Raw genomic sequence first — 26219 nt, forward strand, 5'->3', positions numbered from 1 at the left:
GGCAAGTCTGCTTGGAAACCACAAACATTCTACCTAGTAGACACAAGCGGACCAGCAGTGGCAAGACTATCGGCGTGTAGGAATTTCAACATTGTAACCATCCATAAGAACATTGCCAAGGGAAATCTCCAAGGTCCGGAACCCGCTCGCAGACTCTGACTAGCATTAAATGGTGCAGTCTGGAAACCCAGCAACAACACAGCTATGCCCGCCTTCACTTGTGCTCTCCAGAGAAATGCCAGCACCACAACAAGACAGGACGGACAAGTATCTCCATGAGACCAAGTACTCTTCCCCCAACAAGTCCTGAACCTGGAGCCCCAAGCCTTCAGACTCGGAGGATGAGGAGAGGTGAAGGACACACAATGTCCTGAGGCGGCAGAGGAGGAATTAGTTGAAGCATTGTCTGTTGGATTTTCAAGATGAGGTGCCTGAACTTTCCAAGAATGACATGGCCTCTAAGGTTGAAAATCTTGAGAAAAGCAACAGAATATGTTAGCAGGCTGAAGGCAGAGCAACAGAAACTGAATACACAGCAGGAGAAACTTCAGAAAAAACAGCAACATAGGAGACGCAAAGTCCTCGAGCAAGAGTTGTCAAACCACCAAGACGATATATGGATGTTTGAGCCTCTATACCTGTAAAGTTCATAATCGCTATACCTGTGTAAATAATTTTGATGCTATCTAATTTTATGTGTTTTGCTTTAAGCATATGAGACTTATCTTTGGAAAGAAGGGGGATGTTGTGTGATTGCCTTTAAAAGTGATGTGTCTTTAAGATCTTAGTATGCTAATGAGTTATGTGCCAGGATGCAGTCACATGACTACTTGCCAGACTCGCTCTGTAACTGGAACACCAAGAGGCAAGCCCTGTAAATAGATAGCTTTGTTCTGTATATACTTATAGCTATTAAACAAAATTGTTTGAGATCGTCAATCAACTGAACTCTACGCATCTCATTTATGTTGCATCAGGCAACATAAACAGTTTCTCATTACAGACTTTGGGTTTAGAATACTGAAATTTCCTAAACAATAGAAAAGGAGGAAGCTTGGAAAACATCAAGAAGGGTTGTTTAAAAAATTCTGAAGCATATAGACTTATCAGTGGAACAAGCAGACAATTGGCAGATGCAATTTAACGCTGGGAAGTATGAGATGATGTATTTTACAAGGAAAAGCAAGGAATGGAAGCATAGAACCAATGAAAGGTGTGGAAGAACAAGAGACCTACAAGTTCAAACCTTAGCAATGCAGCTACAAGTAGATAAAGCCATAAAAAAAGTTAACAAAGTGAACGTTGGTCCTATAGAAAGTGAGTCTGGGGAATTAATGGATAATAAGGAGATGACAGATGAATTGACAGGTATTTTGCATCGGCCTTCATTATAGAGGATACAAGTAACATCCCAGAATTAGCTGTAAGTCAGGAAATGGAAGGGAGGGAGGAACTCAAGAAAATTACAATCACCAGGGAAGTGGTATTGAACAAATTGTTGGAGCTGCGGGCTGACAAGTCCCGGGTCCTGATGGACTTCATCCTAGGATCTTAAAAGAAATGGCTAGTGAGACAGTTGATGCATTAGTTTTAATTTTCCAAAATTCCCTAGATTCAGGGAAGGTTCCGCTAGACTGGAAAATAGCAATTGTAACTCCTTTATTCAAAAAGGGAGGGAAACAGAAAGTAGCAAACTGCAGGCCAGTTAGCTGAACATCTGTCATAGGGAAAATGTTGGAAGCATTTATTAAAGACGTTATAGCAGGGCACTTAGAAAAATTCAAGGTAATCAGGCAGAGTCAACATGGCTTTGTGAAAGGGAAATCATATTTAACCAATTTATTGGAGTTCTTTGAGGGAGTTACATGTGCTGTGGATGAAGGGGGAACCAGTGGATGTATTGTACATCCAGAAGGCATTTGATAAGGTGTCACATCAAAGGTTATTGCAAAAAATAAAAGTTCATGGTGCAGGGGATAGCATATTGGCATGGACAGAAGATCGGCTAGTTAACAGGAAACAAACAGTAGGCATAAATGGGTCATTTTCTGTTGGCAAGATGTAATGAGTGGTGTGCCGCAGGGATCAGTGCTGGGACCTCAACTTTTGACAATTTATATAAATGGATGAAGGGACTGAATGTATGCTTGCTAAATTTGCTGATGACGCAACAGTAGGTAGGAAAGTAGGTTGTGAAGAGGACATAAGGAGGCTACAAAGGTAGATAGGTTAAGTGAGTGGGCAAAAATCTGGCGATGGAGTATAATGTGGAAAAATGCGAAGTTGTCCATTTTGGCAGGAAGAATTTAAAAAAAATTATCTAAATGTGAGAGATTGTGGAGCTCTGAGATGCAGAGGGATCTGGGTGTCCTCTTGCATGAATCACAAAAGGTTAGTATGCAGGTATACAGCACAAAATTAGGAAAGTTAATAGAATATCATTTATTGCAAGGGGAATTGAATACAAAAGTAGGAAGGTTATGCTTCAGCTATACAGGGCATTGGTGAGACCACATCTGGAGTACTGTGTACAGTATTTGCTTCCTTATTTAAGGAAGGATGTAAATGCAATAGAAGCAGTTCAAAGAGGTTTACTAGACTGATACCTGAAATGCACAGACTATCTTATGAGGAAAGATTGGACAGGCTAGGCTTGTATCCGCTGAAACTTAGAAGAGTAAGAGGCGACTTGATTGAAACATATAAGATCCTGAGGGGTCTTGACAGAGTGGATGTGGAAAGGATGTTTCCCCTTGTGGGAGAATCTAGAACCAGGAGTCACTGTTTAAAAATAAGGGGTCGCCCATTTAAGACAGAGATGAGGAGAAATGTTTTCTCTTGGAGGGTCGTGAGTCTTTGGAATTCTCTTCCTCAAAAGACGGTGGAAACAGAGTCCTTGATTATGTTTACAGCAGAGGTAGATAGATGCTTGATAGGCAAGGGAATGAAAGGTTATTGGGTGTAGCTGGTAATGTGGAGAAATCAGTTCAGCCATGAACTTACTGAATGGCGGAGCAGGCTCAAGGGGCCGGGTGGCCTACTCCTGCTCCTAATTCGTGTGTTCATAACAGAATTTTAGATTTTATAAATAGGGTAAAGAAATGATAAATTTGTATACAGCCATTGGTAAGTTACATCTAGACTATTCCCATTACAGAAAAGACACTGAAGTCATAGGGAGCATACACCATCAAGTCACCAGTATGAAACATTATATTTGAGTGCAAATCCTCCTGCAGTAACATCCAAGATGCAGGTCAGGGTTGGCTGATACCAGGTCATAGCAGGTCGGGGTAGTGCTCAGCCTTTTAGAATTACATAGAGAAACAGACCATTCAGCCCAACAGGTCTATACTTCACAAGAGCTACCTCTTCCTCCCACCTTACTTCATCTCTGCTCATCAACAATTCCTTTCTCCCTCATGCACTTCTCTAGCCTCCCCTTACATACATCAAAAGATTCACCTCCAGGTGTGGCGCGTTCCACATTCGCACCACTCTCAGTAAAGAAATTTCTCTTGAATTCCTTAGCGACCATGTTATAGTGACAACCCCTAGTTTTGGGCTCCTCCATGTTTCCTACATCAGCACTATCGAACCCCTTCATAATTCTAAGGATCGCTAACAGTCTTGGTCAAGATAGTCACTTCCTGTCGCTTACATGACACAAATGTCACCTGCTAATTGCCAACCCAAGCTTGAATGTTGTCCAGGTCCTGCTGTAGACTTTATTATAAGAGGTGTTGTTAATGGAGCTGAACATAATGGAATAATCCACAAACAGCCTCATTCCTGACCCTATAACAGGCAGAGGTCATTGATAAACAGTTGAAGATGGAAGTGTCATTGACCCAACCACTGACTCCTCACTTACCAAGTAATCCAATTACAGTAGTGACAGAATGATTACCACAATAAGTAAAAAAAAAGAACCCTCCTATTGATTTTAAACTTAGCCTCACCAGATCCTCTGGCATCTTTCACTTTATTGATTTCTATATTAGTGAAAGCAGGGTTTGATTAGGTACATGTTATTTATTTCATGTTCTCTCTTCAACTTTCTTCTCTACAATACATTCTTTTTATTCACTGTTAGGGGCGGCACAGTGGCGCAGTGGTTAGCACCGCAGCCTCACAGCTCCAGCGACCCGGGTTCAATTCTGGGTACTGCCTGTGTGGAGTTTGCAAGTTCTCCCTGTGTCTGCGTGGGTTTTCTCCGGGTGCTCCGGTTTCCTCCCACAGCCAAAAAAGACTTGCAGGTTGGTAGGTAAATTGGCCATTATAAATTGTCCCTAGTATAGGTAGGTGGTAGGGAAATATAGGGACAGGTGGGGATGTGGTAGGAATATGGGATTAATGTAGGATTAGTATAAATGGGTGGCTGATGGTCGGCACAGACTCAGTGGGCCAAAGGGCCTGTTTCAGTGCTGTAATTCTAAATAAACCCTGTTTACTAACAGTGATTGTACTTCAAAAGTAATTTGTGTGAAGTGCTTTTGCAATGCATGCAAATTCTAACATAATATTTATTTTCTAAGAACAAAAACAATTAACTGAACTTTTAACTTGCCTACAATTTGCATGAAACGCTTCTTCTATAATTTTCAATTGTTTTGACTCAAGCAGAACTTGCTTAACAAGCTTGCCAGAGTGTTGCCAGCCTGCTTCTTGAATGCAGTGGAACAGCATATTGCTGCTGGATTCTCAATCTTTTGTATCTGTTAAGTCCAGCTAATATGAAGACATCAGTGAAAGATCCAAAACTCACAAGCAACTGAGACCAGCAAGTGATAATTTAACACAAGTGAGATATCCTAAATTCACTATAATGGATGAAACAGTGAAATGCACCAGTTGCCCGAATGTAAAAGTGATGTTGATGATCGAAATAAATTGTTCATAAGATTTCCATGATAATAGATACTAACGTTCTTAAGCAACTATAAGGAAATCATCAGCTCCTAACCAGTTTTTCTAATTACCTAATGGCAGGATGTTCTAAGGTGACAGTGACCTGCACTTTCAGCAAATTGGCAGAACCTTAAAGTCTAATTATTTTAGATTTTTTTTGAGTAAGTTGACTTGGTGTTACTCAATACATTAGAAGATGTTCAACGTCCTCTCTCTCTCTCTCTCTCTCAAACCGTATATTTGTGATGTTATATCATAATGTGATCCTGGAAGTGATTGATTTGTCAATGCCCAACCAGTGGCAAAACCCAGTACTGAAAATAATCATCAAACAAGCTCCTAAATAATTTTTCTTCTCTTCCTTGAAGGTTTCTCAGTTATTGGTTGTTAAATCTGTAACATAATTTTTTTCTCTCAAAATGGAAAACTAATTTCTGTTTCGCCCATACTATACCAACAGCAACAACCATCATCCGTCAAGAGCTGACACAGGATAAAATGGAACAGCTTATACACACAAGATCCAAACAAGGAATCTGATTCCAAGCACCCTGATTAATGACCAGATGTCTGCAGTCTGTCATTTATATTGGCTTTTTATGTCTTATCAAAAGTTCCAGCTACAGAACGTAAACACATTCAAAGTGATATACAATAAAAATGCCACAATGCCTTAAAGACATTAAATATAACAGCTAAAAGAAACTAACTTTGGTCATTTTATGTTCAGTAAATAAATATATTAGCTATTTGGATAAATGGAGTTTTGAATGAAAATATTGGGATTATTGCACTGGCAAACAGTGTAGCGAGCAAAACATTTTAATTCTTGCTTAGCAAAAGAGGAAACAAATTATACACAGAAAAAAATTAGAAAATAAAGTTGCTCTCCATTGTAATGTCAAAACTAGTATTTCAAGCATTACTTTCTAAAACAAATTTGCAGTAAAGCAGTTTTAATTGCATTATTTATTGCTAACTTGGTTTGAGTACAATATTTAAAACAAATATAAAATAACTGTTTTTGAACTGTTACCAAACAAATGGAAAATCTTCAGATCCACTGTTAAGGCATGGTAGCCTAATGATTATGGTAGTGAACTGGCGACCTTTAACTTTAACCTTTAACTTCAAATCCTGAAGTTATGAAATTGAATTCAATATATTTGGTAATGTGTGGGCTGTCACCATGCTGGATTGTTGCAAAACATAACTGGCTCACTAATGCCCTTCAGGCAGGAGAACCACGGGCAGAATTGTAACTGCCAAGTGTGTGGGCGTGAAGGTTAAAGCCCTGAAAAGTGGCGTCGGGTCAGAAATTCAACATGATCCTATCCACTTCCAGGTTTAACAGGTTTGCAGGTGAGTCGGAAACCCCCATGGTGCTGTCAGATAAGTAATCAAATATCCAAAGAGGCAATTAACTGAGGAGTAACCCAGCATTCTGGCTTTAACAGCCAGTGCACAGATTTCCTGAGCTGTGAGAATATGTGCCAGAAACAACAAGGCATGAGCACAGCAATTGAACAATCAAATTGGTTAAAAAGTGAAATTACAAAGCTTGTGGCCAGCCTCGTGGAAGACTGGTGCTTTCAGGATTTGTTCTGAGAGCCTGATTTCACTGCTTTGAGGGTCATTTCTAACTTTTTGGAAGTACTTTCAATTAACCTTGGAGTTTACTCACCTTCTTCTCAACTTCCCCTGCTGCAGTGAAGGCCGACAGCAAGGGGCAACCTATGCGGAAGTAGCCTGAACCTTTGATGAGGACCACAGGAGCAGCAACAACACCAACAGCAACTGCCTTCTCCACAACCACATGCCACTCCACAGGACAGTGCAACAGTGCCTCAGGAGGCTCAGGCTTTCGCATCAGGTCACTGCTGACATCTGTAGCCTTCTGGAAGAAGACCTCTTTCAAGAGGATGATGTGCTCATGCATTGCCAATGGCCATCAAGGTTACCACAGACCTGAATTTCTTCATCTCTGGCTCCTTCCAAGGGTCTGCTGGTGATATCTCAAGGATCTCTCAATCTGCTACCCATAAGTGCATCTCCCAGGTCACCAATGCCTTGTTTTCCAAGGACACTACTTATACGCACTTTGCTACAGATGAGGACAGTCAACAGAGGGCTGTCGGTTCCATTGCACTGGCTGGATTCCCACAGGCGCAGGGAATCATTGATTGCACACAACAACAATTTATATAGGGTCCCAAGACACTTCAGAGGAGCCTATAATGCAAATTTAGACACTGGATCGCATAAGATGGTATTAGGGCAGATGGCTAAAAACTTGGAGGTAATTTTTAAGCAGCAGAAAGAGAGGTAGAGAGTCAGAGAGGTTTAGTGAGGAAATTCCAGAAAATTCAGGCCTAGGCAGCTGAACGCATCACCACCAATGGTGAAACAATTAAAATCAGGGATGCTCAAGAGGCCAAAATTAGATGAGCACGGATATATCGGAGGCTTGTAGAGCTGGAGGAGATTAGAGATAGGGAGGGGTGAGGCCATGGAGGGATTTGAAAACAAGGATTAGAATTTTGAAATCAAGGCATTGCTTGACTAGGAGCCAATGTAGGTCACTGAGCACAGGGGTAATAGGTGAATGGGACTTGGTGTACTTGTTCATAGATCACTGAAGGCAAGCGGGCTGCTTTGTCCTGGATGGTGTCAAATTTCTTGTGCTGATGGAGCTGCACTGTTCCAGGCAAATGGAGAGTAGGACGGCACAGTGGCGCAGTGGTTAGCACCGCAGCCTCACAGCTCCAGCGACCCGGGTTCAATTCTGGGTAATGCCTGTGTGGAGTTTGCAAGTTCTCCCTGTGTCTGCGTGGGTTTTCTCCGGGTGCTCTGGTTTCCTCCCACAAGCCAAAAGACTTGCAGGTTGGTCGGTAAATTGGCCATTATAAATTGCCCCTAGTATAGGTAGGTGGTAGGGAAATATAGGGACAGGTGGGGATGTGGTAGGAATATGGGATTAGTGTAGGATTAGTATAAATGGGTGGTTGATGGTCGGCACAGACTCGGTGGGCCGAAGGGCCTGTTTCAGTGCTGTATCTCTAAACTAAACTAAACTAAACTAACACAGGTAGAGAAGGTGGTCAGGAAGGCATATGGGATACTTGCCTTTATTAGCCAAGGCATAGAACATAAGAGCAGGGAGATTACGATGGAGCTGTATAAAACGCTAGATAGGCCACAGCTGGACTACGGTACAGTTCTGGTCACCACACTATAGGAAGGATGTGATTGCACTGGAGAGGGTGCAGAGGAGATTCACCAGGATGTTGCCTGGGCTGGAGCATTTCAGCTATGAAGAGAGCCTGAAAAGGCTAGGGTTGTTTTCTTTGGAGCAGAGAAGGCTGAGGGGGAACATGATTGAGGTGTACAAGATTATGAGGGGCATTGATAGGTTAGATAGGAAGAAACTTTGTCTCTTAGCGGAGGGGTCAATAACCAGGGGGCATAGATTTAAGGTAAGGGCAGGGGGTTTAGAGGGGATTTGAGGAAAATTTTTTTCACCCAGCGGGTGGTTGGAATCTGGAACGCACTGCCTGAAGAGGTGGTGGAGGCAGGAATCCTCACAACATTTAAGAAGTATTTAGATGAACACTTGAAACGCCATAGCATACAAGGCTACAGGCAAAGTGCAGGAATATGGGATTAGAATAGTTGGGTGCTGGATGGCCGGCACAGACACGATGGGCCGAAGGGACTGTTTCTGTGCTGTATAACTGTGCAAGTAAGGACAAAGACAGCAAAGTTTTGGATAACCTCAAGTTTATGGAAGCATCAGGTGTGCATTGTAGTAGAAAGATCTAGAGGTTGCAAAGGCATAAGGGTCTCAGCAGCAGATGAGCTGAGGCAGGGGCAAGGTTAGGCGGTGTTGCAAAGGTGAAAACAGGCAGTCTTAGTGATGGTGTAGGTATATGTCGGAAGCTCATCGAGATCAAATATGACACCAAAATTGCAAACAGTCTTGTTTAGTCTGACAATTACCAAAGAGATGGATGGAGTCAGTAGCTAGGCTACGGAGTCTGGAGCAGGGACTGTATACAATGGCTTCAGTCTTCCCAATATTTAATTGGAGGAAATTTCTGGTCATCCAGTACTGTATGTCGGATAAGCAGTCTGATAATTTAACAACACTTGAGGAGTCAAGAGAGGTGGTGGCGAGGTACAGCTGACTGCCATCAGCATACATGTGAAAACTAAGGCTGTGCTTTTGGATGATGTTGCCAAGGGGGTAGCAGATAGATGAGAAAAAGGAAGGGGCCAAGGATAGATCCTTGTGGGGCACCAGAGGTAACGGTGTTGGAGTAGGAAGAGAAGCCACTGCAAGTGATTCTCAGGTTGCAATTACATAAGAATAGAACCAGGCAAGTGCAGGCCCACCTAGCTGGACGACAGTGGAGAGGTACTGGAGGAGGATGGTGTGGTCAACCATGTCAAAGGCTCCAGACAGGTCAAGGCTGCCAAGGCAGGACAGTTTACCTTTGTCACAGTCACAAAGAATGCAATTTGTGACTATAATAAGTGTCATTTTGGTACAATGGCAGAGGAGAAAACCTGATTGTAGGGATTCAAACATGCAGTTCTGGAAAGGTGGGCATGGATTTGGGAGGCAACATCATGTTCAAGGACTTTTGAGAGAAAAGGGAAGTTGGAGATGGAGTGGTAGTTTGAAAGCATGGTGGGGTCAAGGGTTGTTTTTCTTGAGAGGGGTGATGATGGCCGATTTAAAAGGAGAGAGGGACAACACCTGAAGAGAGAGAACCGTTAGCAATATCCACGAACATGGGGACCAGGAGGGGTCAGCAGTTTGGTGGGATTAGGATCAACGGAGTAGGAGGTGGGTCTCATGGAAAAGATGAGCTCAGGGAAGGCATGAGGGGAGACAAGAGAGAAACTAGAGAAAGGTACGAGTTCAGGACTAGGGCAAGGGGGAAACTTTGGCCCAGTGGGCTAGTAGAAGAGAGGAAAGCAGCAGAGGCAGCTGATTGGATGGTCTCAATTTTAATGGTTAAGAAGTCCATGAATTCCTCACACATTGTGGGAGATAAGGGTGGAGGAGACCGGGTAGAGCAGTTTGCCATGGAGAAAAGAAGCTGGAGGTTATCTTTGCATTCCAGGATGATTCTGCAATAGTGAGCACTTTTAGCAGACGAGAGCATGACCCAACAGTGTTTTATGTGGTCCAGCCAGATATGACAGTGAATGGCTAAACCAGTTGTCCACCACACCCTTTCAAGCCTGCAACCCTTGGACTTAACAAAGCAGAAATGAGGGGTGTACCGGGGCGAGCAAGCGAGAGCGAGTAGTAATGGTTTTATTGAAGACAAGAGCATCAGTGGTGGAGGTGAAGGTGCAGTTGAGCAAATCAGTAGCTGCAGAAATATTGTGGCAGTTAAACGAAGGGTCAAAGGCTAGATTATTGGTATTTTAAAATTACAGTTGTAAGTGAATTAGGGAATAGTTTTTTCCAGTGGAGAATACAAAAGGAAGTCGGGTTAGGACATGGAGGAGGTGGAGAGTGTTCCAAGGTAGTGATCAGAGTAAATATGTGTCAATCGAGGCATCCTCTGATCAGCCAGGAGTCTTCAATTGCAAGGGATTTCACTCCCTCAATGTTCAGATAGTTTGTGACCACCAAAAGGTTATCGTGCATGTATGCGCTAGATATCCAGAAAGCTGCCATGATTCATTCATTCTGCAGCAGTTCACATCTCCAGCAGGTTTTCGTTCCTCCACTCAGTGTCAGCAGCTGGCTCCTGGGAGACTAGGGCTACTCTCAGAAGGCTAATGGCTCCTATCAGGAAACCCTACCAGTGAACTAGAAGGGAGATACAACAGGAGCCATATAACCATAAGAGCAATAACAGAATGAGCCATTTGGTTGCTCAAGATGCGCTTCAGGTGTATTGACAAATCTGAAGGTCTTCCAGAATGGTTGTGGTCTGCTATGCCCTTCACCATCATGCAGCAGAGAGGAATGGAGCTCCTCCTTGGAACCAGATGTGGCCACAGTGCCTGCAGCTGCTCACCTGTGCATATAGCATCAGACAATGCCATCAGAAGCCAAGTGCAATCTTCCCCCGTCAAACACAATTCATTCCAACAGTCAGGAATCCAACCATCAGTCACATCCTGTCCTCATAAAACCTGATCATCCCATTCACCTGAAGGCCAGGGTGAATAGAGGATGCAACACAGAAGAATGAGGAGTTCAAAGTATTTCATTCACTGAAATAAACATTAACATATCATAAATATTGTTATGCACACCCAAATGAATTCCCTTGTGCAACTAAGTCTTTCGCATCTGTTTCCTCTTATTCCTACACGGTGCATAAATCATTGAAGGTGGCAGGACAGGTTGAGAGCGGATGATGAAGCATAATAAATCCTAGGCTTTATCAATAGGGGCATAGAGTACAAAAGAAAGGAAGCTATGTTAAATTTTTATAGAACACTGGTTCGGCCTCAACTGGAATACCGTGTCCAGCTTTCTGCGTCACACATTAGGAAAGATTTGAAGGCTTTAAAGAGAGTGCAGAAAAGATTCGCGAGAATGGTTGCAGGAATGAGGAACTTCAATTACATGAACAGATTGGAGAAGTTGAGACTGTTTCCTTGGAGCGAAAAGGTTGAGAGGAGATTTGATAGAGGTATTCAAAGTCATAAGGGCAGAGTAGAATAGGAAAAAAACTGTTCCCATTGGTGAAAGGATTGAGAACAAGGCGGCACATATTTAAGGTAATTGGCAAAAGAAGCAATGGAAACATGAGGAAAAACTTTTTCACGCAGTGAGTGCTTAGGATCTGGAATGCACTGCCTGAGAGTGTGGTGGAGGCAGGTTTAATTGAGGCATTCAAGAGGGAATTGGTTTGTTATCTGAAAAGGAAAAATGTGCAGGGCTATAGGAAGGAGGCGGGGGAATGGCACTAGGAGAAAATTGCTCCTTCGGAGAGCCAGCACAGACACGAGAGGCCAAATAACCTGCTTCTGTGCTGTAATAATCCTGTGATTTTGTCCAACTTCTGTGGCATCAGCTGAGCAAGGGGAAGGTTGCTCATTCCCCTGATCTGACAGATGCGATTCCTTTGGCAGGCGTCTCTGGATTTTAGAGCCTGCGAGGGCGCCAAAGACTGTCCAACTGCCATCTGTGCAAGAGCAGGCTTGGCATCAGGGCAGGGGGCAGCATGGTGTGGTTCTGTCTGGAGTGGGGGTGGCAGCAAGAGATGAGAAGTGGGAGCGCCTTGAGAAGAGTTTCCCTTGCTCCATCTTCCCTCTCGTGGCTCACCTACACTTCCCTGCTAGACAAGAGTTAGAGGGCACTTGACTGCTTGTCAGTGATGCGTTGAGCCACCAAGACGAGGCTTTGCTCCATTCAGTGTAAAGTGGCAGTCAGACTGTGCAGGCTATTGGTCTGGGCCAGCATGCAGTCGGTGGCTTGCCACATCTGATTATCCATGCAGGGGCTCATTTTTTCCATAGAGGTGGACATCAGCACAAAAGCCTGAGACTTCACGGCACACATGCTGGAGATGAACTTCTCCTATCCCTCTCCAAAGGCGTGCACTGTCTTTGGAAATGATGACAGAAGCACACACCTTTCCCGTTACTGCTCCACAAGTTTGCTTTTTGTGAAAGGCTCCCAAGGTTCAGCATCTATGTCCAGCTGAGCAAAGCTTAGCATGGCCTCCGCTCTCTGACGTGATTCCGCCAATGCTGTCCCTGTCTCCAACACCTGCTCCTGTTCATGTGCTTCACCATGAGACAACCTCACTATCTTTACTCCAGTACCCACTGAGGTGTGCCTATCTGCACTGGGGGAAAAGAATGCTTGTGAGTCATGTGACAATGGCTCCACTCTGAGGATGCACTATGAACTGTAAAAATGAGCTGGTTAATTAAACTCCAAAAAATGGACATATCTTTGCTGCAGACAAGATGGAGTAAGAGGTCAGATGACCACTCCTGTACTGCAAATATACTTGGTGACTGTTGGAGATTAAACCAGTCATCTCACCTGGACTAGTTCTGGGGAAGGCACATTAAAATGCTAAATGGCTCCTATCTTCAGGAATTGGGTTGACAAAGACCTTCACAGACAGGGCGACTCTGGATTCAAAGCCAAGACAATAGGCGGGTCATAACACCATTTTATCAAGTTAAGCCACTGTTACGATCAAGTGAGAAGGGGCCTTTTCCCTCCCCTTGTCTGACCGCAACAGGTTTATTTCTTTTTGAAGTGAATATACTTGCTAATTGAGTGGGTGCTTAACTGTTTATGCGCCATGATCATAAAAAGAATCGGACAGGTTTTCTTGAGATTAACAAAGAAAGGGGTTAGCTTTATTGTACTTAAACCGATGAGAAAAATAATAAACTACACTCCAACTTTCACACACACACACACACACACAAACACATGTGTGTTACAGAGTGGGGAAGAATAGATTGGTCAAATTAAAGTCCAGAGAAATAAAAGGGGTATACACAGTCTGTGGAGGTTGATGATCAGCTGGCTTCAGGCTGAATTTGGTGGTCATGCGGCTTCCGGTTTGAAGATTTGGACGAATGATTCGGTGATTCTTCGGCTTCCAATTTGAAGATGTGGACAGCCGATTCAGTGGTTCTCTGGGAGACAGAAATACGCTGAATTCCTTCAAGGGGATCTCTGTCTGTTCTTTTCGGAACCTTCTCTCTCAATAGCGCCACCCTTAGGCTTAAGTCATTAAGCACAGTGAAATTGATCGGTGAACAAACTAACACAATCAAACACTGATCAATTAAACCACTGAACACTATAGTCTGCAGCAGGGGATACGTCTCAGTGGTCAAAGCTTGCAAGGTTTGAGTGGTTCGTCTCTACCAGTTTAATAATCAGGTTTCCAGCCAGTGGATTAAACAATCATTTGACATTGCACGTTTTCTTGCGACCACATTCAAACACCATTATGTAACAATGGCCAACATTCAAAGACATTGTATAAACACACCGGGGGAGAGCATTAATGGTCACCCAACCTAAACCAAACCTGATAAGTTTTTGTCCTTAAAAACAATGGGATTTTTCTATAAAAATAGAGAGAAAGCCAGCCATTGGAAACGATGAGATCCATTCTAGCCAATAAGACCACCCTGCCTGTAACATCTTTAAACCACCGAGGCAGAGACTGCAATGGGGACCTTGACAGCTCACCATCTACGAAATTTTAACAAGATTGTCCACAGACTTTGACGGAGTCTCAAGCAAAGGAATCTGCAATACTTCAGTGAACCAAGAAAAGGAACATCAGGCCTGCAACGCTGTTAAAATATCCTCCCGGAAAATTAGGAAGGTTTCAAAGTGAACTCTTTTTGCAACAATAAGATTTCAATGCATGCTATCCTCTAATCTCTATCTTTTTAGTGTTTGCCATAAAAGGAGTGCAACAAAGGCTCACCAAACTAGTTCCTGGGATAGAGAGATTGTCCTATGGGGAAAGATAAAATAGACTGGGCCTTTATTCTCTGGAATTTAGAAGAATGAGAGGTGATCTCATAGAAACCTACAAAATTCTAACAGGACTGGACATACTAGATGCAGGAAGGATATTCCCGATGGCGGGGGAGTCCAGGACCAGGGGTCACAGTCTAAGGATAAGGGGTAAGCCATTTAGGACTGAGATGAGGAGAGATTTCTTCACCCAGAGGGTGGTGAACCTGTGGAATTCCCCACCACGGAAAGCATTTGAGACCAAATCATTAAATATGTTCAAGAGAGAGTTAGATATAGTTCTTAGGGCTAATGGGATCAAGGGATATGGAGAGAAAGTGGGAGCAGGTTACTGAGTTTGGATGATCAGCCATGATCGTATTGAATAGCAGTGCAGGTTCGAAGGGCCGAATGGCCTACTCCTGCTCCTATTTTTCTATGTTTCTAGGATAGATTTCTACATTTTAAAAATATCAAGGGTTATGGGGATAGTGCAGGAAAATGGTGTTGAAGTAAATGATCAGCCAGGATCGCACTGAACGGTGGAGTGGGCTCAAAGGGCTGAATGGCCTACTCCTGCTCCTATTTCTTATGTAATGTAAGTAATGAAAAAAATCCAGGAAAGGAGGAGGAAATATAAACAAACAAATGCTTACACTATAAGCAAATACATCAATTCTACCATGGGAGGCAGAGTAAAATCAGAATAATTTGCCTTGAGAGGGAAGAACAAAGTTGATTGGGCATTAGACAGGTTGCCTAAAGTTATGGGAATGCTGTCTAGCACATACTGAAGTCCTTCATTTAGCACACAAGTCCATACTTGTCATATGGACTACTCAGATCACCTTTTTTGGTAAATAATATAAAACTGTATTTTCTGACACAAAGTGATGAATGCAAAGGAATACCTACTATTCTTTGATGAAGCCCTCATCTCGAACCATCAGTAATGTATAGTAATATTGTAAAATTTCATTTTAGTGACATAATATATTGGGTCAGTAAACGTATTTTTATTGAGGGAGACAAACTGCTGTTGCACTTAGGTACACGATCCGAGGCATCAGAAAACGCCCTTTAGATCCTGGACTATCCATGAGATATGACACAGCAGATCTACTAGTTTGAAATATTTTAAAACAAACAGCAGTAATTTCAAAAGCACAAATATTTGGAAAGGGTGCACATCTCTGGGTTTAATATGAAAGGATTTAGTCTCACCATAGATTCTGATGTGCAATGCCCGAGCAAGAAATTAACTCTCACATTCATTACTACCTGTTTTTATTAAAATGATGATACATAAATAATACCCCTAGAGGGATTAACTCTGATTGCACTTTCCAAATTCTTTAAACTTACATCTAACGGCATGCATCAGTTCCTCTGCTTGTTTCTGGGCAAGAATTTTGAGTTTCTGTGCTGATACTTTTCCTTGAGAAAGTTCCTGCAGCAGACTTGTGTCTAGAAAAAATGTTATAGCAGGTACTATAAAAAATTACAAACAAAATAGGTGAAGAATTTATGTATAATTGAGTGAATATAAAGTTCCTGCTGACTGCCTGATCTCTATCACACCCCAGAAAACAGTCACTGCAGTTCCACCCCAATTAAGTGCTTATATTAATATACTTTACCTAACCATTTAAACATTCTAACTGAAATCCTGGCACTCTAGATAAGCCCAAGACTCAATCTAAGCAAAGCCAAGTTAATTATTGATTACTGTGCAATGTAACTTTTTGAACAAAATGTCAAAATTGGTACCTTTCGGGACAACTCAAATGTGTATAGCTGAGAGAAGTAAACACATTATTGTCACAGGATTTAACAAGTCAGTTGTTAAAGAACAATTACTCAGCATCAACTAAGTTATAATTAGGAACCACCATCAAGGATAACTGCAAAATTTGGGCAGATCTTTCTTCTACTTGTCAGAATTTATACTAAATTACTGAACCTAAACTCTACTCTAGAACAGCCAAAATAATTAAGAAGCAAAACGATAAAAAAAACTGCAGATGCTGGAAATACTTCGCAGGTAAGAGAGCAGCTGTGGAAAGAGAAACAGAGTTAAAGTTTCAGCTCAATGACTTTTCATCAGAGCTGGAAAAAGTAATTTTTTTTATTCATTCATAGGATGCGGGCTTCACTGGCTAGGCAAGTAATTATTGCCCATCCCTAATTGCCTTTGAGAAGGTGGTGGTGAGCTGCTTCTTGAACCGCTGCAGTCCATGTGGGGTAGGTACACCCACAGTGCTGTTAGGAAGGGAATTCCAGGATTTTGACCGAGCGACAGTGAAGGAACTGAGATATAGTTCCAAGTCAGGATAGTGTGTGGCTTGGAGGGGATCTTGCAGTTGGTGGTGTTTCCATGCATCTGCTTCCCTTGTCCTTCTAGTTGGTAGAGGTCGTGGGTTTGGAAGGTACTGTCAAAGGAGCCTTGGTGCATTTCTACAGTGCATCTTGTAGATGGTACACACTGTTGCCATTGTGCGTCGGTGGTGGAGGGAGTGCCAATCAAGCAGGCTGCTTTGTCCTGGATGGTGTCGAGCTTCTTGAGTGCTGTTGGAGTTGCACCCGTCCAGGCAAGTGGAGAGTATTCCATCACACTCCTGACTTGTGCCTTGTAGATGGTGGACAGGCTTTGGGGAGTTACTCGCCACTGGATTCCTAGCATCTGACCTGAGCTTGTAGCCACAGTATTTATGTGGCTATTCCAGTTCAGCTTCTGGTCAATGATAACCTCCACGATGTTTATAGTGGGGGATTCAGCAATCGTATTGCCATTGAATGTCATGGGGAAATGGTTACATTTTCTCTCTTGTTGGAGATGATCATTGCCTGGCACTTGTGTGGCGTGAATGTTACTTGACACTTATCAGCCCAAGCCTGGATATTGTCCAGGTCTTGCTGCATTTCTACTTAGACGGCTTCAGTATCTGAGGAGTCGCAAATGGTGTTGAACATTGTGCAATCATCAGCGAACATCCCCACTTCTGACCTTATGATTGAAGGAAGGTCATTGATGAAGCAGCTGAAGATGGTTGGGTCTCGGCCACTACCCTGAGGAACTCGTGCAGTGATGTCCTGGAGCTGAGATGACTGACCTCCAACAACCACAACCACCTTCCTTTGTGCTAGGTATGACTCCAACCAGTAGAGAGTTTTCCGCGATTCACATTGACTCCAGTTTTGCTAGGGCTCCTTGATGCCATACTCGGTCAAATGCTGCCTTGATGTCAAGGCCAGTCACTCTTACCTCACCTCTTGAGTTCAGCTTTTTTGTCCATGATTGAACCAAGGCTGTAATGAGGTCAGCAGCTGAGTGGCCCAGGCAGAACCCAAACTGAGCATCACTTAAATGTAACAGATTTTATTTGCAACTCCTCTAGATTCAACTCCTGATTCATTACCATCTTCTTTTGCCTTGAACCATCGTCCTTGATGTCTTTCTGTCTCTGGGGGAATTTCCCAGGGGCAGGCTGGGAACAAAGTCAGCAGCCTGCTTCATGGAGGCGGGCAGCCAATTATAGCCCTACTTGGAGATCATTTTCTGAAGAAAGAAGACCCTGTTGAGCTTGACTCTAGTCTGGCACTGTGAAGAGACATGAGAGGTGTAGAATAAGTAGGTGGTCATTGATATCCTACCTGAGTTCCAATTGTTCAAACAAAGCATGCAGTTATGCTTCACAGACCAAGTAATAACAGAATCAGGAAAGCAAGTTGTAAAAATAATGATAGCAATTGGAAAATGAGGGATTACACATAATCAATACCTCAGGCATAAATGAAAATGAAAAGGACCAGAAAAATCCTACAGAGATATGGAAAGTGCTGGAAGATCAGCTCCGATTGGGAGTGAATTTTTGAATTCACCGCCTATAATTGATATCCTACAGGCAACAGCCACAGGAATCAACTGACCAGTTCGTCAGTAGATGCTGTAGTATGGGCAACGAGTGTAATTTTTCAGAAGTTGAGCTGTCAGACCAAATAATGGAACTGGTGATTGTATCAACACCCATTGAAGCGTTTCAGAAGGAACTCTTGGAGAAAAAGAAAGGTCACAGCATTGATGCACTACTGGAAGATGGCAGAAAATATGAAGCCATTGTAGCTGGACAACAGCACCTGCAAGCACGAGGAGCAACCAACAGTATCAGCACCATAACCAGGTCGAAAAAGACAAGCAAGCTGTGTGGTAAGTGTGGTTGGTCCCACTCATGGTGAAGTTGTCCTGCATTTCGTGACCTGTGCAAGGCATGCAGTGTAAAAGGACACTGGGACCACCTAACATACAAGATTCTGAAAGGGCATGATACGGTAGAAGTTGAGAGATTGTTCCCACTGGTCAGGGAATCTAGAAAAGGGGATACAGTCTCAGGATAAGGGGCAAATCATTCAGGACTGAGATGTGGAGAAATTACTTCACTCAAAGGGTTGTCAATCTTGGGAATTCTCTACCCCAGAGGGTTGTGGATGCTATCATTGAATACATTTAAGGGGATAGATAGATCTTTGGTCTCGCAGGGAATCAAGGGATATGGGGAGTGGGCAGGAAAGTGGAATTGAAGCCCAAGATCAGCCATGATTGTATTGAATGGCAGAGCAGTCTCAATGGGCCACATAGTCTACTTCTGCTCCTAGCTCTTGTGGTCAAAGCAAGAAATCTGGCTCCAAAAAGACACAGCCAGAAGTCACGGTCAGACTCAAACAAACAAACAACAGGGCAACTGCAGAAAGGAAAGCACCAGAGACTGACCAATAAACAAAATCCACAGCAAAACAGACCTGAGACAAGACTCAGAAAGAAGTAGTTCTCAGACAGATGATGAACAGGCATTGCACATTGTGAACCTGACACATCACATTGATGTAGTCCAACAACTGGAAGCTTTTACCATTTTTATCATGTGCCCACAGAAAGCTGGCAAGCATACACTCAAGGTCAAGACTGACACCGGTGCTAGTGCAAATATCTTACCAGTCCAAATCTTCAAAGATACGTACCGGAGCCATTGCAAGTCAATAATACAACTGATAACTGCCAAGTTATCTGCATATAATGGGTCCCACATCCCATGCAGTGGCAAATTAATAATGCAATACAGATATGGGAAGTTGGCATGGAAACCATAAACGTTCTACCTAGTAGACAAGAACGGACCAGCAGTGGCAGGACTACCAGCGTGTAAGGACCTCAACATCATAACTATCCACAAGAGCATTGCCAAGGGGAAATCTCCAAGGACCGGAACCCACATGCAGGCTCTGACCAGCATCAAATGCTGTAGTCTGGAAACCCAGCAACAGCATCACTATGCCACGCCTTCACTTCTGCTCTACAGAGAAATGCCAGCACCACAACGAGCGAGAACGGACATGTATCTCCATAAGACAAAGTACGCTTCCCCCAACAAGTCCTTGACCTAGAGTTCCAAGCCTTCAGATTCAGGATGAGGAGGGGCGAATGACACGCTTTGCCCTGAAGAGGCAGGGGAGGAATGAGTTGAAGCATTGGCTATTGGCTCTACGAGATGAAGTGCCTGAACTTCCCAAGAATGACCAGGCCCCAAAAGTAGTCCGCTTGAGAAAAGCAACAGAGTATATTAGCAAGCTTAAGGCAGAGCAACAGAAACGGAATGCAGAGAGGGAGAAACTTCAGAAAGAACAGCAACAGATGAGACACAAATTCGCCGAGCAAGAGTTGTCAAACCACTGGGATGATTTATGGACTTTTGAGCTTCTGTATCTGTAAACTTTACAATCTCTATCCATGTGTAAATAATTTTGATACGATCTAATTTTGTGTGTTTTTGCTTTTAGCATACGAAACCTCTCTTTGGAAAGAAGAGGGATGTTGTGTGCTTGCCTTTGAGAGTGATGTCCCTTTAAGATCTCAGTATGCTAATGAGTTGAGTATCAGGATGCGGTCACGCGACTACATGCTGGTCTCTGTCTGTAACTGTAACACCCAGGGGCAAGTTCTGTTAATGGATATATCAGTTAGTTGTTTAATAAACCTGTTTTGAGATCTTCAGCAACTTGGGCACCACGCATCTCATTTATGTTGCATCAGACAACATAAAAAGCTTCTCATTACAGCAATGGTAGTTTCCCACTGTCAGAGCACCCCTCCGCTGAGAGCAGAGCCTGGATGATCCCTAGAGCCGGCCCAAAGGAAGAAAGGCTGCAGTCGCAGCCAAAACCAATCCGGTGGAGAGGTTTAACCTCCACACCAATGGCCCTGTGAGCTGTGGGCCTCTTCATTCTCAAACATGCAGAAGGTATCCAATAGCACCTCCAAACTGAGATGCCCTTACGATCGCCTTTCCACCTCTGCAGCGCCCACATCTCCTGGTGGGGCTCCCGGCTGGCCAGTGGAGTGAGTCTTCGGATTGGGCCTCCTGCTTCAGGAATCCACTTGCCATTCTTAATAGACGGGTGCCCTGACAACATGTGTAGGCTTGGGTTTACCATATCGTTCCGATGCCCGCTGGAAGATTTAGCCTCTAACTCTGTTTCCCTCTTCAGAGACACTGCCTGATTCTGAGTATTTCCAGTATTTTCAGTTTTTATTGAAGAAATTCAGAATCTGTTTTGAACATAAGTTAAGTACTAGAATAATAGTCCATTTTTCTGATAAAATACGCTGGTCAGGAATTTCCTCAGAGCTGCTATTGCGCTGCCTCTGTAACTTTGTCACGACTGTGGCTGAAACCCCTATTTATGCCTGCAAATGGGTTTTTTGCCACACTTCCAGTGAGGTTTTTGCAGCAATTTTGAGGAATTCCTGGCTATTATCTTCCATTGAAGGCATGCAGCCATTTCCCCCATCCTTTTTTCCCCATCCTTCTGATTTGCACATTATCAATGTCATTTTTGCCGGCTTGCTGTATATGCATGCATGAATGACAAAGGATGTACTCCATCCAGCTTCCTTTCTGTGTGCATAGCCTCCATGCTATGCCTACCTGCCCAGCATGACTGGAATTGGCAACTCAAAAAAGTGGGGGCTTTTACCTGCTTTCTTCCAATCTTTTGATTGGAATGTAGATGTTCCAATACATGATACCTTCCCGGTGAGTCATTTAGAAAACTTACAGGTTAAATTTACCTCCACGTTCATTTAAGATAAACTCCACTGGATTGCTGACGCCTGATGCTGAACACTGAGGCACAAGCAGAATAACTTTGACCTTCTGTAAACGTGGATCTATAGGCTCAATGTCAGTGAATTTCTGAGGTATCAGTTTTATGTCTGTAAAGCAATTAGACAAAACATATCTATGAGAATACTTTTACTTGACCAGATAAACTGTACATTTTCTCCTTCCTACAACCAACAATTTATATTACTTATCCTTGAAACAAATTTTTTCTATTTTTACAATTTTAATGCTCATCAGGAGTAGTTAATGCTGGGGAATGGAACTCTTCCTACTAGTCACTCTGGACTCTTAGGCCATAGCACAATCACTTGGAGAAATAAGCTCTCTCTGCATTGCTCCAAAATGCCTTAGCCACAACCCCAATTATAGCAGTATGATACGTTTTCAAGCCCCCACCAGCCATCTTATGGTCTCTGGGTAGGATTGCCAAATTAGTGAGTTTTGTACTGTGGGGGTCCATGTCCACTGAGAATGGGACTGACACAGCCCAATTATTTTGCATAGGAGCTTTATAGCAAGCAGAGATTTTCATGCCATCAGACTGAGCTGGATCTGAACCCTGGTTGCAGAGGTCAAAGTCTAGTGTCCAACACTATGCAGTTTCTCAAAATGATATTTTTAACCATATTAGTTATATTGCAAACTTATGTGTACCTTCCGTGTATTTCTTCTGTATTAGAAAAACTATAAAATTCAATAGCAAATAAGCATTGTTAGAGACAAAAGCGATAATTAATAGTTATGCTTCCTCATTATTTAATGTCCTTCCATGTCTACTGAAATTACAAATATTATTACGAAAGCAAAATACTGCAGATGCTGGAAATATGAAAGAAAAACAGAAAACGGCACAGTGGCGCAGTGGTTAGCACCGCAGCCTCACAGCTCCAGTGACCCGGGTTCAGTTCTGGGTACTGCCTGTGCGGAGTTTGCAAGTTCTCCCTGTGACCTGTGGGTTTCCGCTGGGTGTTCTGGTTTCCTCCCTCAGCCAAAGACTTGCAGGTTGATAGGTAATTTGGCCATTGTAAATTGCCCCTAGTGTAGGTAGGTCGTAGGAGAATGGTGGGGATGTGGTAGGGAATATGGGGTTAATGTAGGATTAGTATAAATGGGTGGTTGTTGGTCGGCACAGTCTCGGTGGGCCGAAGTGCCTGTTTCAGTGCTGTATCTCCAAATAAAATAAAAAATAAAGTACTGGCAATAGTCAGGTCAGGCAGAATCTGTGGAGAGAAAAGGAGAGTTAACATTTCAGGTCTGTGACCCACAGGCCTGAAATGTTAACTCTGATTTTCTCTCCACAGATGCTGCCTGCCCACTGAGTATTTCCAGCATTTTCTGTTTTTGTTGCAAATAATATTGCTGCTCTACTGTTTCTCAAATTATCCAACAATAACAGACAGAGTAATAGACACTTTTAAGGCTCAATGAAGAAAACTCAATTTCTAACTGAAGCCTGTATTTCAGCCACAAGTGAGCTCGGTCAGTTAGAAAGGTCATTAAACCTCAGTTCATAAAGCCAGAGAAACATTATTGACTTGAGTAATTGTCTTTTGCTGTTCATCCATGCAAACACATGTATCAGCTGGTTGACCTTTTGAAAGATTACTAAAACATATGCTTTGGTATTTTACAATGAAATGTTTCCATATACATCTAATAACCTCTAATGTGTGAACTAATGCAATGGTAAACAAACAGTTAAGCATTTAAACACGCACTTTTACAGCCTATTTTTTCAAACAGGCTCTTCAATTCAAGTTGTTCGGATTCTGCTTTCACCCCACAAACATAGAGTTTGGATGTGCTCTGGTTAATTAGAGTAGACATATGGGCAACAGTCAACCGTGATCCTGCATTAGTAACAACAATATCATCGTCCATGTTCATTAAGACCCTCACTGAGTGTGGTGCGAGGCTTCGACCTTTATCCTAGAGGGAAAAGATAGAAACTGGAAATTACCATCATTTACTTATATAGAAAAACAAGATAAAAACTACTTAAGATTTACATAATTTAGAACATAGTTGGGAAATTCTTTTTGAAGCAAAAATTGAATTGTATATTACTTTCTATTCTGAAGTCCCTTCAATTCTTCTGCTTACCTGGATTACCATCTTGTAACTGGTGACAAGTTCCATGTCATAAAGTTTAGCTGTTAGATGAGTTGGAAAAAGTAGCACATCCTGGCAGTGTCGATCCTCACAGAAAGACAGTCCCTCAAGCTCACCAGCACATTTCACCTTTGTAAAGCCCTCCCTCTCCAATAAATTGGAAACATCTTCAAGGCTGTCCAGTCACAATATGATGTTAGTCAGTAGTTCTAATCAAATCAAAAGTTTATATAGTACAATAGTAATGGTAACCAGAATGAGAGAGATCATATCTTAGCTTAAAAATGTATTTAAATGTAAACTCAATCAGTAAAAATAATCTGGGGGAGTATCAGTTCTGAATTTAAATAACTATATTATTATATTGTTGGTCAGGTAAACCTTTCAGGGCACCACAAAAAACTAATGTTATCTTTTTCCACTCAGTAGCTCTCTAGTGGCCATCAACTTATAGCACTTTGATATGCACTTTTGGATGGACAGTACTGACAGCAGTTTAGTTTAGAGATACAGCACTGAAACAGGCCCTTCGGCCCACCGAGTCTGTGCCGACCATCAACCACCCATTTATACTAATCCTACACTAATCCCATATTCCTACCACATCCCCACCTATCCCTATACTTCCCTACCACCTACCTATACTAGGGGCAATTTATAATGGCCAATTTACCTACCAACCTGCAAGTCTTTTGGCTTGTGGGAGGAAACCGGAGCACCCGGAGAAAACCCACGCAGACACAGGGAGAACTTGCAAACTCCACACAGGCAGTTCCCAGAATTGAACCCGGGTCGCTGCAGCTGTGAGGCTGCGGTGCTAACCACTGCGCCGCCGTTTGGATCAGTGTCCTAATTAATTCTCCATCAATAAAACATATATTTGCATTACACAGTATAATGTGTGAAGAGGAGAGCATTTTAATTGATTACCTGGTCTTTAACACATTTATCCAGGCATAGAGTGGCAAAGAAGAAGCTCGTTTTTCCTGATTTCTTACAGATTCAGGAAGAATTAAATCGATGGAGATTGCATCATTTTTAATTCGACATCGAGCAAGTGCAGCTGCAAGTTTCGTTTTAAAACTGTGAAGAAAGGGAATACATCAAATTGATTTTCAAATAGACTAAATGAAGAGGCAAGAGGTTTCCTCTCAATAACAGTATCATGTATTAATTTACCATGCAGCTCCTCCAGGTGCACATTATGGGCCAATCACCCCCATCCTACATTAAATTTAAAATCCATGCCCTCAAATCCCTCTGCATCCTCTCCCCAGCTTACCTCTGTAATTTCTTCCAGTACCATTTTCTCCCTTTCTCCATTTAACTAGCTTTATGTGCACTCCCATCCATCACATACCATTGGTGACACAACCTTTCCTCCATCTGAGACCCACTCTTTGGAATTCTCTCCCTAAAATTCTCTGCCTCATCCCCCTCTCTCCCTTTAATAATCATCTCAAATCTCATCACTTTATCTAAACTAACCTCTTCATTCCTGGCTCACCATCTGTTTCTTTAAATAATTATCAAGCATTTGGTACATTTTCTTTTAAACTCTGAAGACACTATATAAACCCAAGTTGTTGATTTGAAAATTCTTGCAAGTCACAAGTTGGAATATGGATGTCAGATTCTGGGATTTTTTAACCATTTTTCCACAGAAAGGATTTGGAAAAGATTAGTTATGTTTCAAAACAAAATAATTTGCATAGGTTTAAAAAGAAATGTCACAAGTTGTAGCATCTGGAGAAAATGTAGTAAGTCAGACATTAATTCCCATGATGAGAAATAGTGGGTCAGTTGTTAACTCACTAAGACATATTGATAGACTAAGCAAGTGGGCAGATGGATTTCCATGCAGGCAAGTGTGAGGACATCCATTTTGGACCAAAAAAAGAATATATCTAAGTAATATTAAAATGTTGAAAAGCTAGGAATAGTGGAGGTCAAGAGAGATTTACAAGACCATGCATATATAATCACTAAATCGTAGTAGTCTAGTTTTTAGTTTAGCGATACAGCACTGAAACAGGCCCTTCGGCCCACCGAGTCTGTCCCGACCATCAACCACCCATTCATACTAATCCTACTAATTCCATATTCCTACCACATCCCCACCTGTCCCTATATTTCCCTACCACCTACCTATACTAGGGGCAATTGCTAATGGCCAATTTACCTATCACCCTGCAAGTCTTTGGCAAGTACAAACGGAATCAAAAAGGCTCATAAAATGTTAGCCTCGTTAACTAGAGGGCTAGAATATAAAGGGAAGGATGTTTTGTTACAGCTATACAAAGCCCTGGTTAGATTACATCTGGAGTACTGTGTACCATTCTGGGCACTGCACCTTAGAAAGGATATATTGGCCTTAGAAGGAATTCAGCATAAATTCACCAGAATGTTAGCAGGGAGCCAAGGATTACATAATGAAGATAGATCACATAAACTAGGCTTATATTCCCTAGAATATAGAAAGTTAAGGGGTGATTTGAATGAAGTCTTTTGGATTTTGAAGGTAACTGATCAGT

General features: G+C 42.5%; 1 protein-coding gene across 3 annotated transcripts in view; it reads right to left on the bottom strand.

The window, feature by feature from the left end:
• LOC137372492 (putative methyltransferase NSUN7) overlaps positions 1-26219 on the bottom strand; it is a 168348-nt gene that overhangs the window by 53691 nt on the left and 88438 nt on the right. For 2 of the 3 annotated variants that reach the window (XM_068036371.1, XM_068036365.1), the window contains 5 exons: positions 24616-24768; positions 23677-23860; positions 23292-23502; positions 21519-21662; positions 15761-15862 (listed from right to left, as the gene is read on the bottom strand). In XM_068036371.1, coding sequence (XP_067892472.1) covers positions 15761-15862; positions 21519-21662; positions 23292-23502; positions 23677-23860; positions 24616-24768 — 794 coding nt within the window. The remainder of the gene's footprint in view (positions 1-15760; positions 15863-21518; positions 21663-23291; positions 23503-23676; positions 23861-24615; positions 24769-26219) is intronic. The other variant, XM_068036380.1, reaches the window with a different exon arrangement.

Source organism: Heterodontus francisci, chromosome 1 (assembly GCF_036365525.1).
Source record: "Heterodontus francisci isolate sHetFra1 chromosome 1, sHetFra1.hap1, whole genome shotgun sequence".
Classification (NCBI taxonomy): domain Eukaryota; kingdom Metazoa; phylum Chordata; class Chondrichthyes; order Heterodontiformes; family Heterodontidae; genus Heterodontus; species Heterodontus francisci.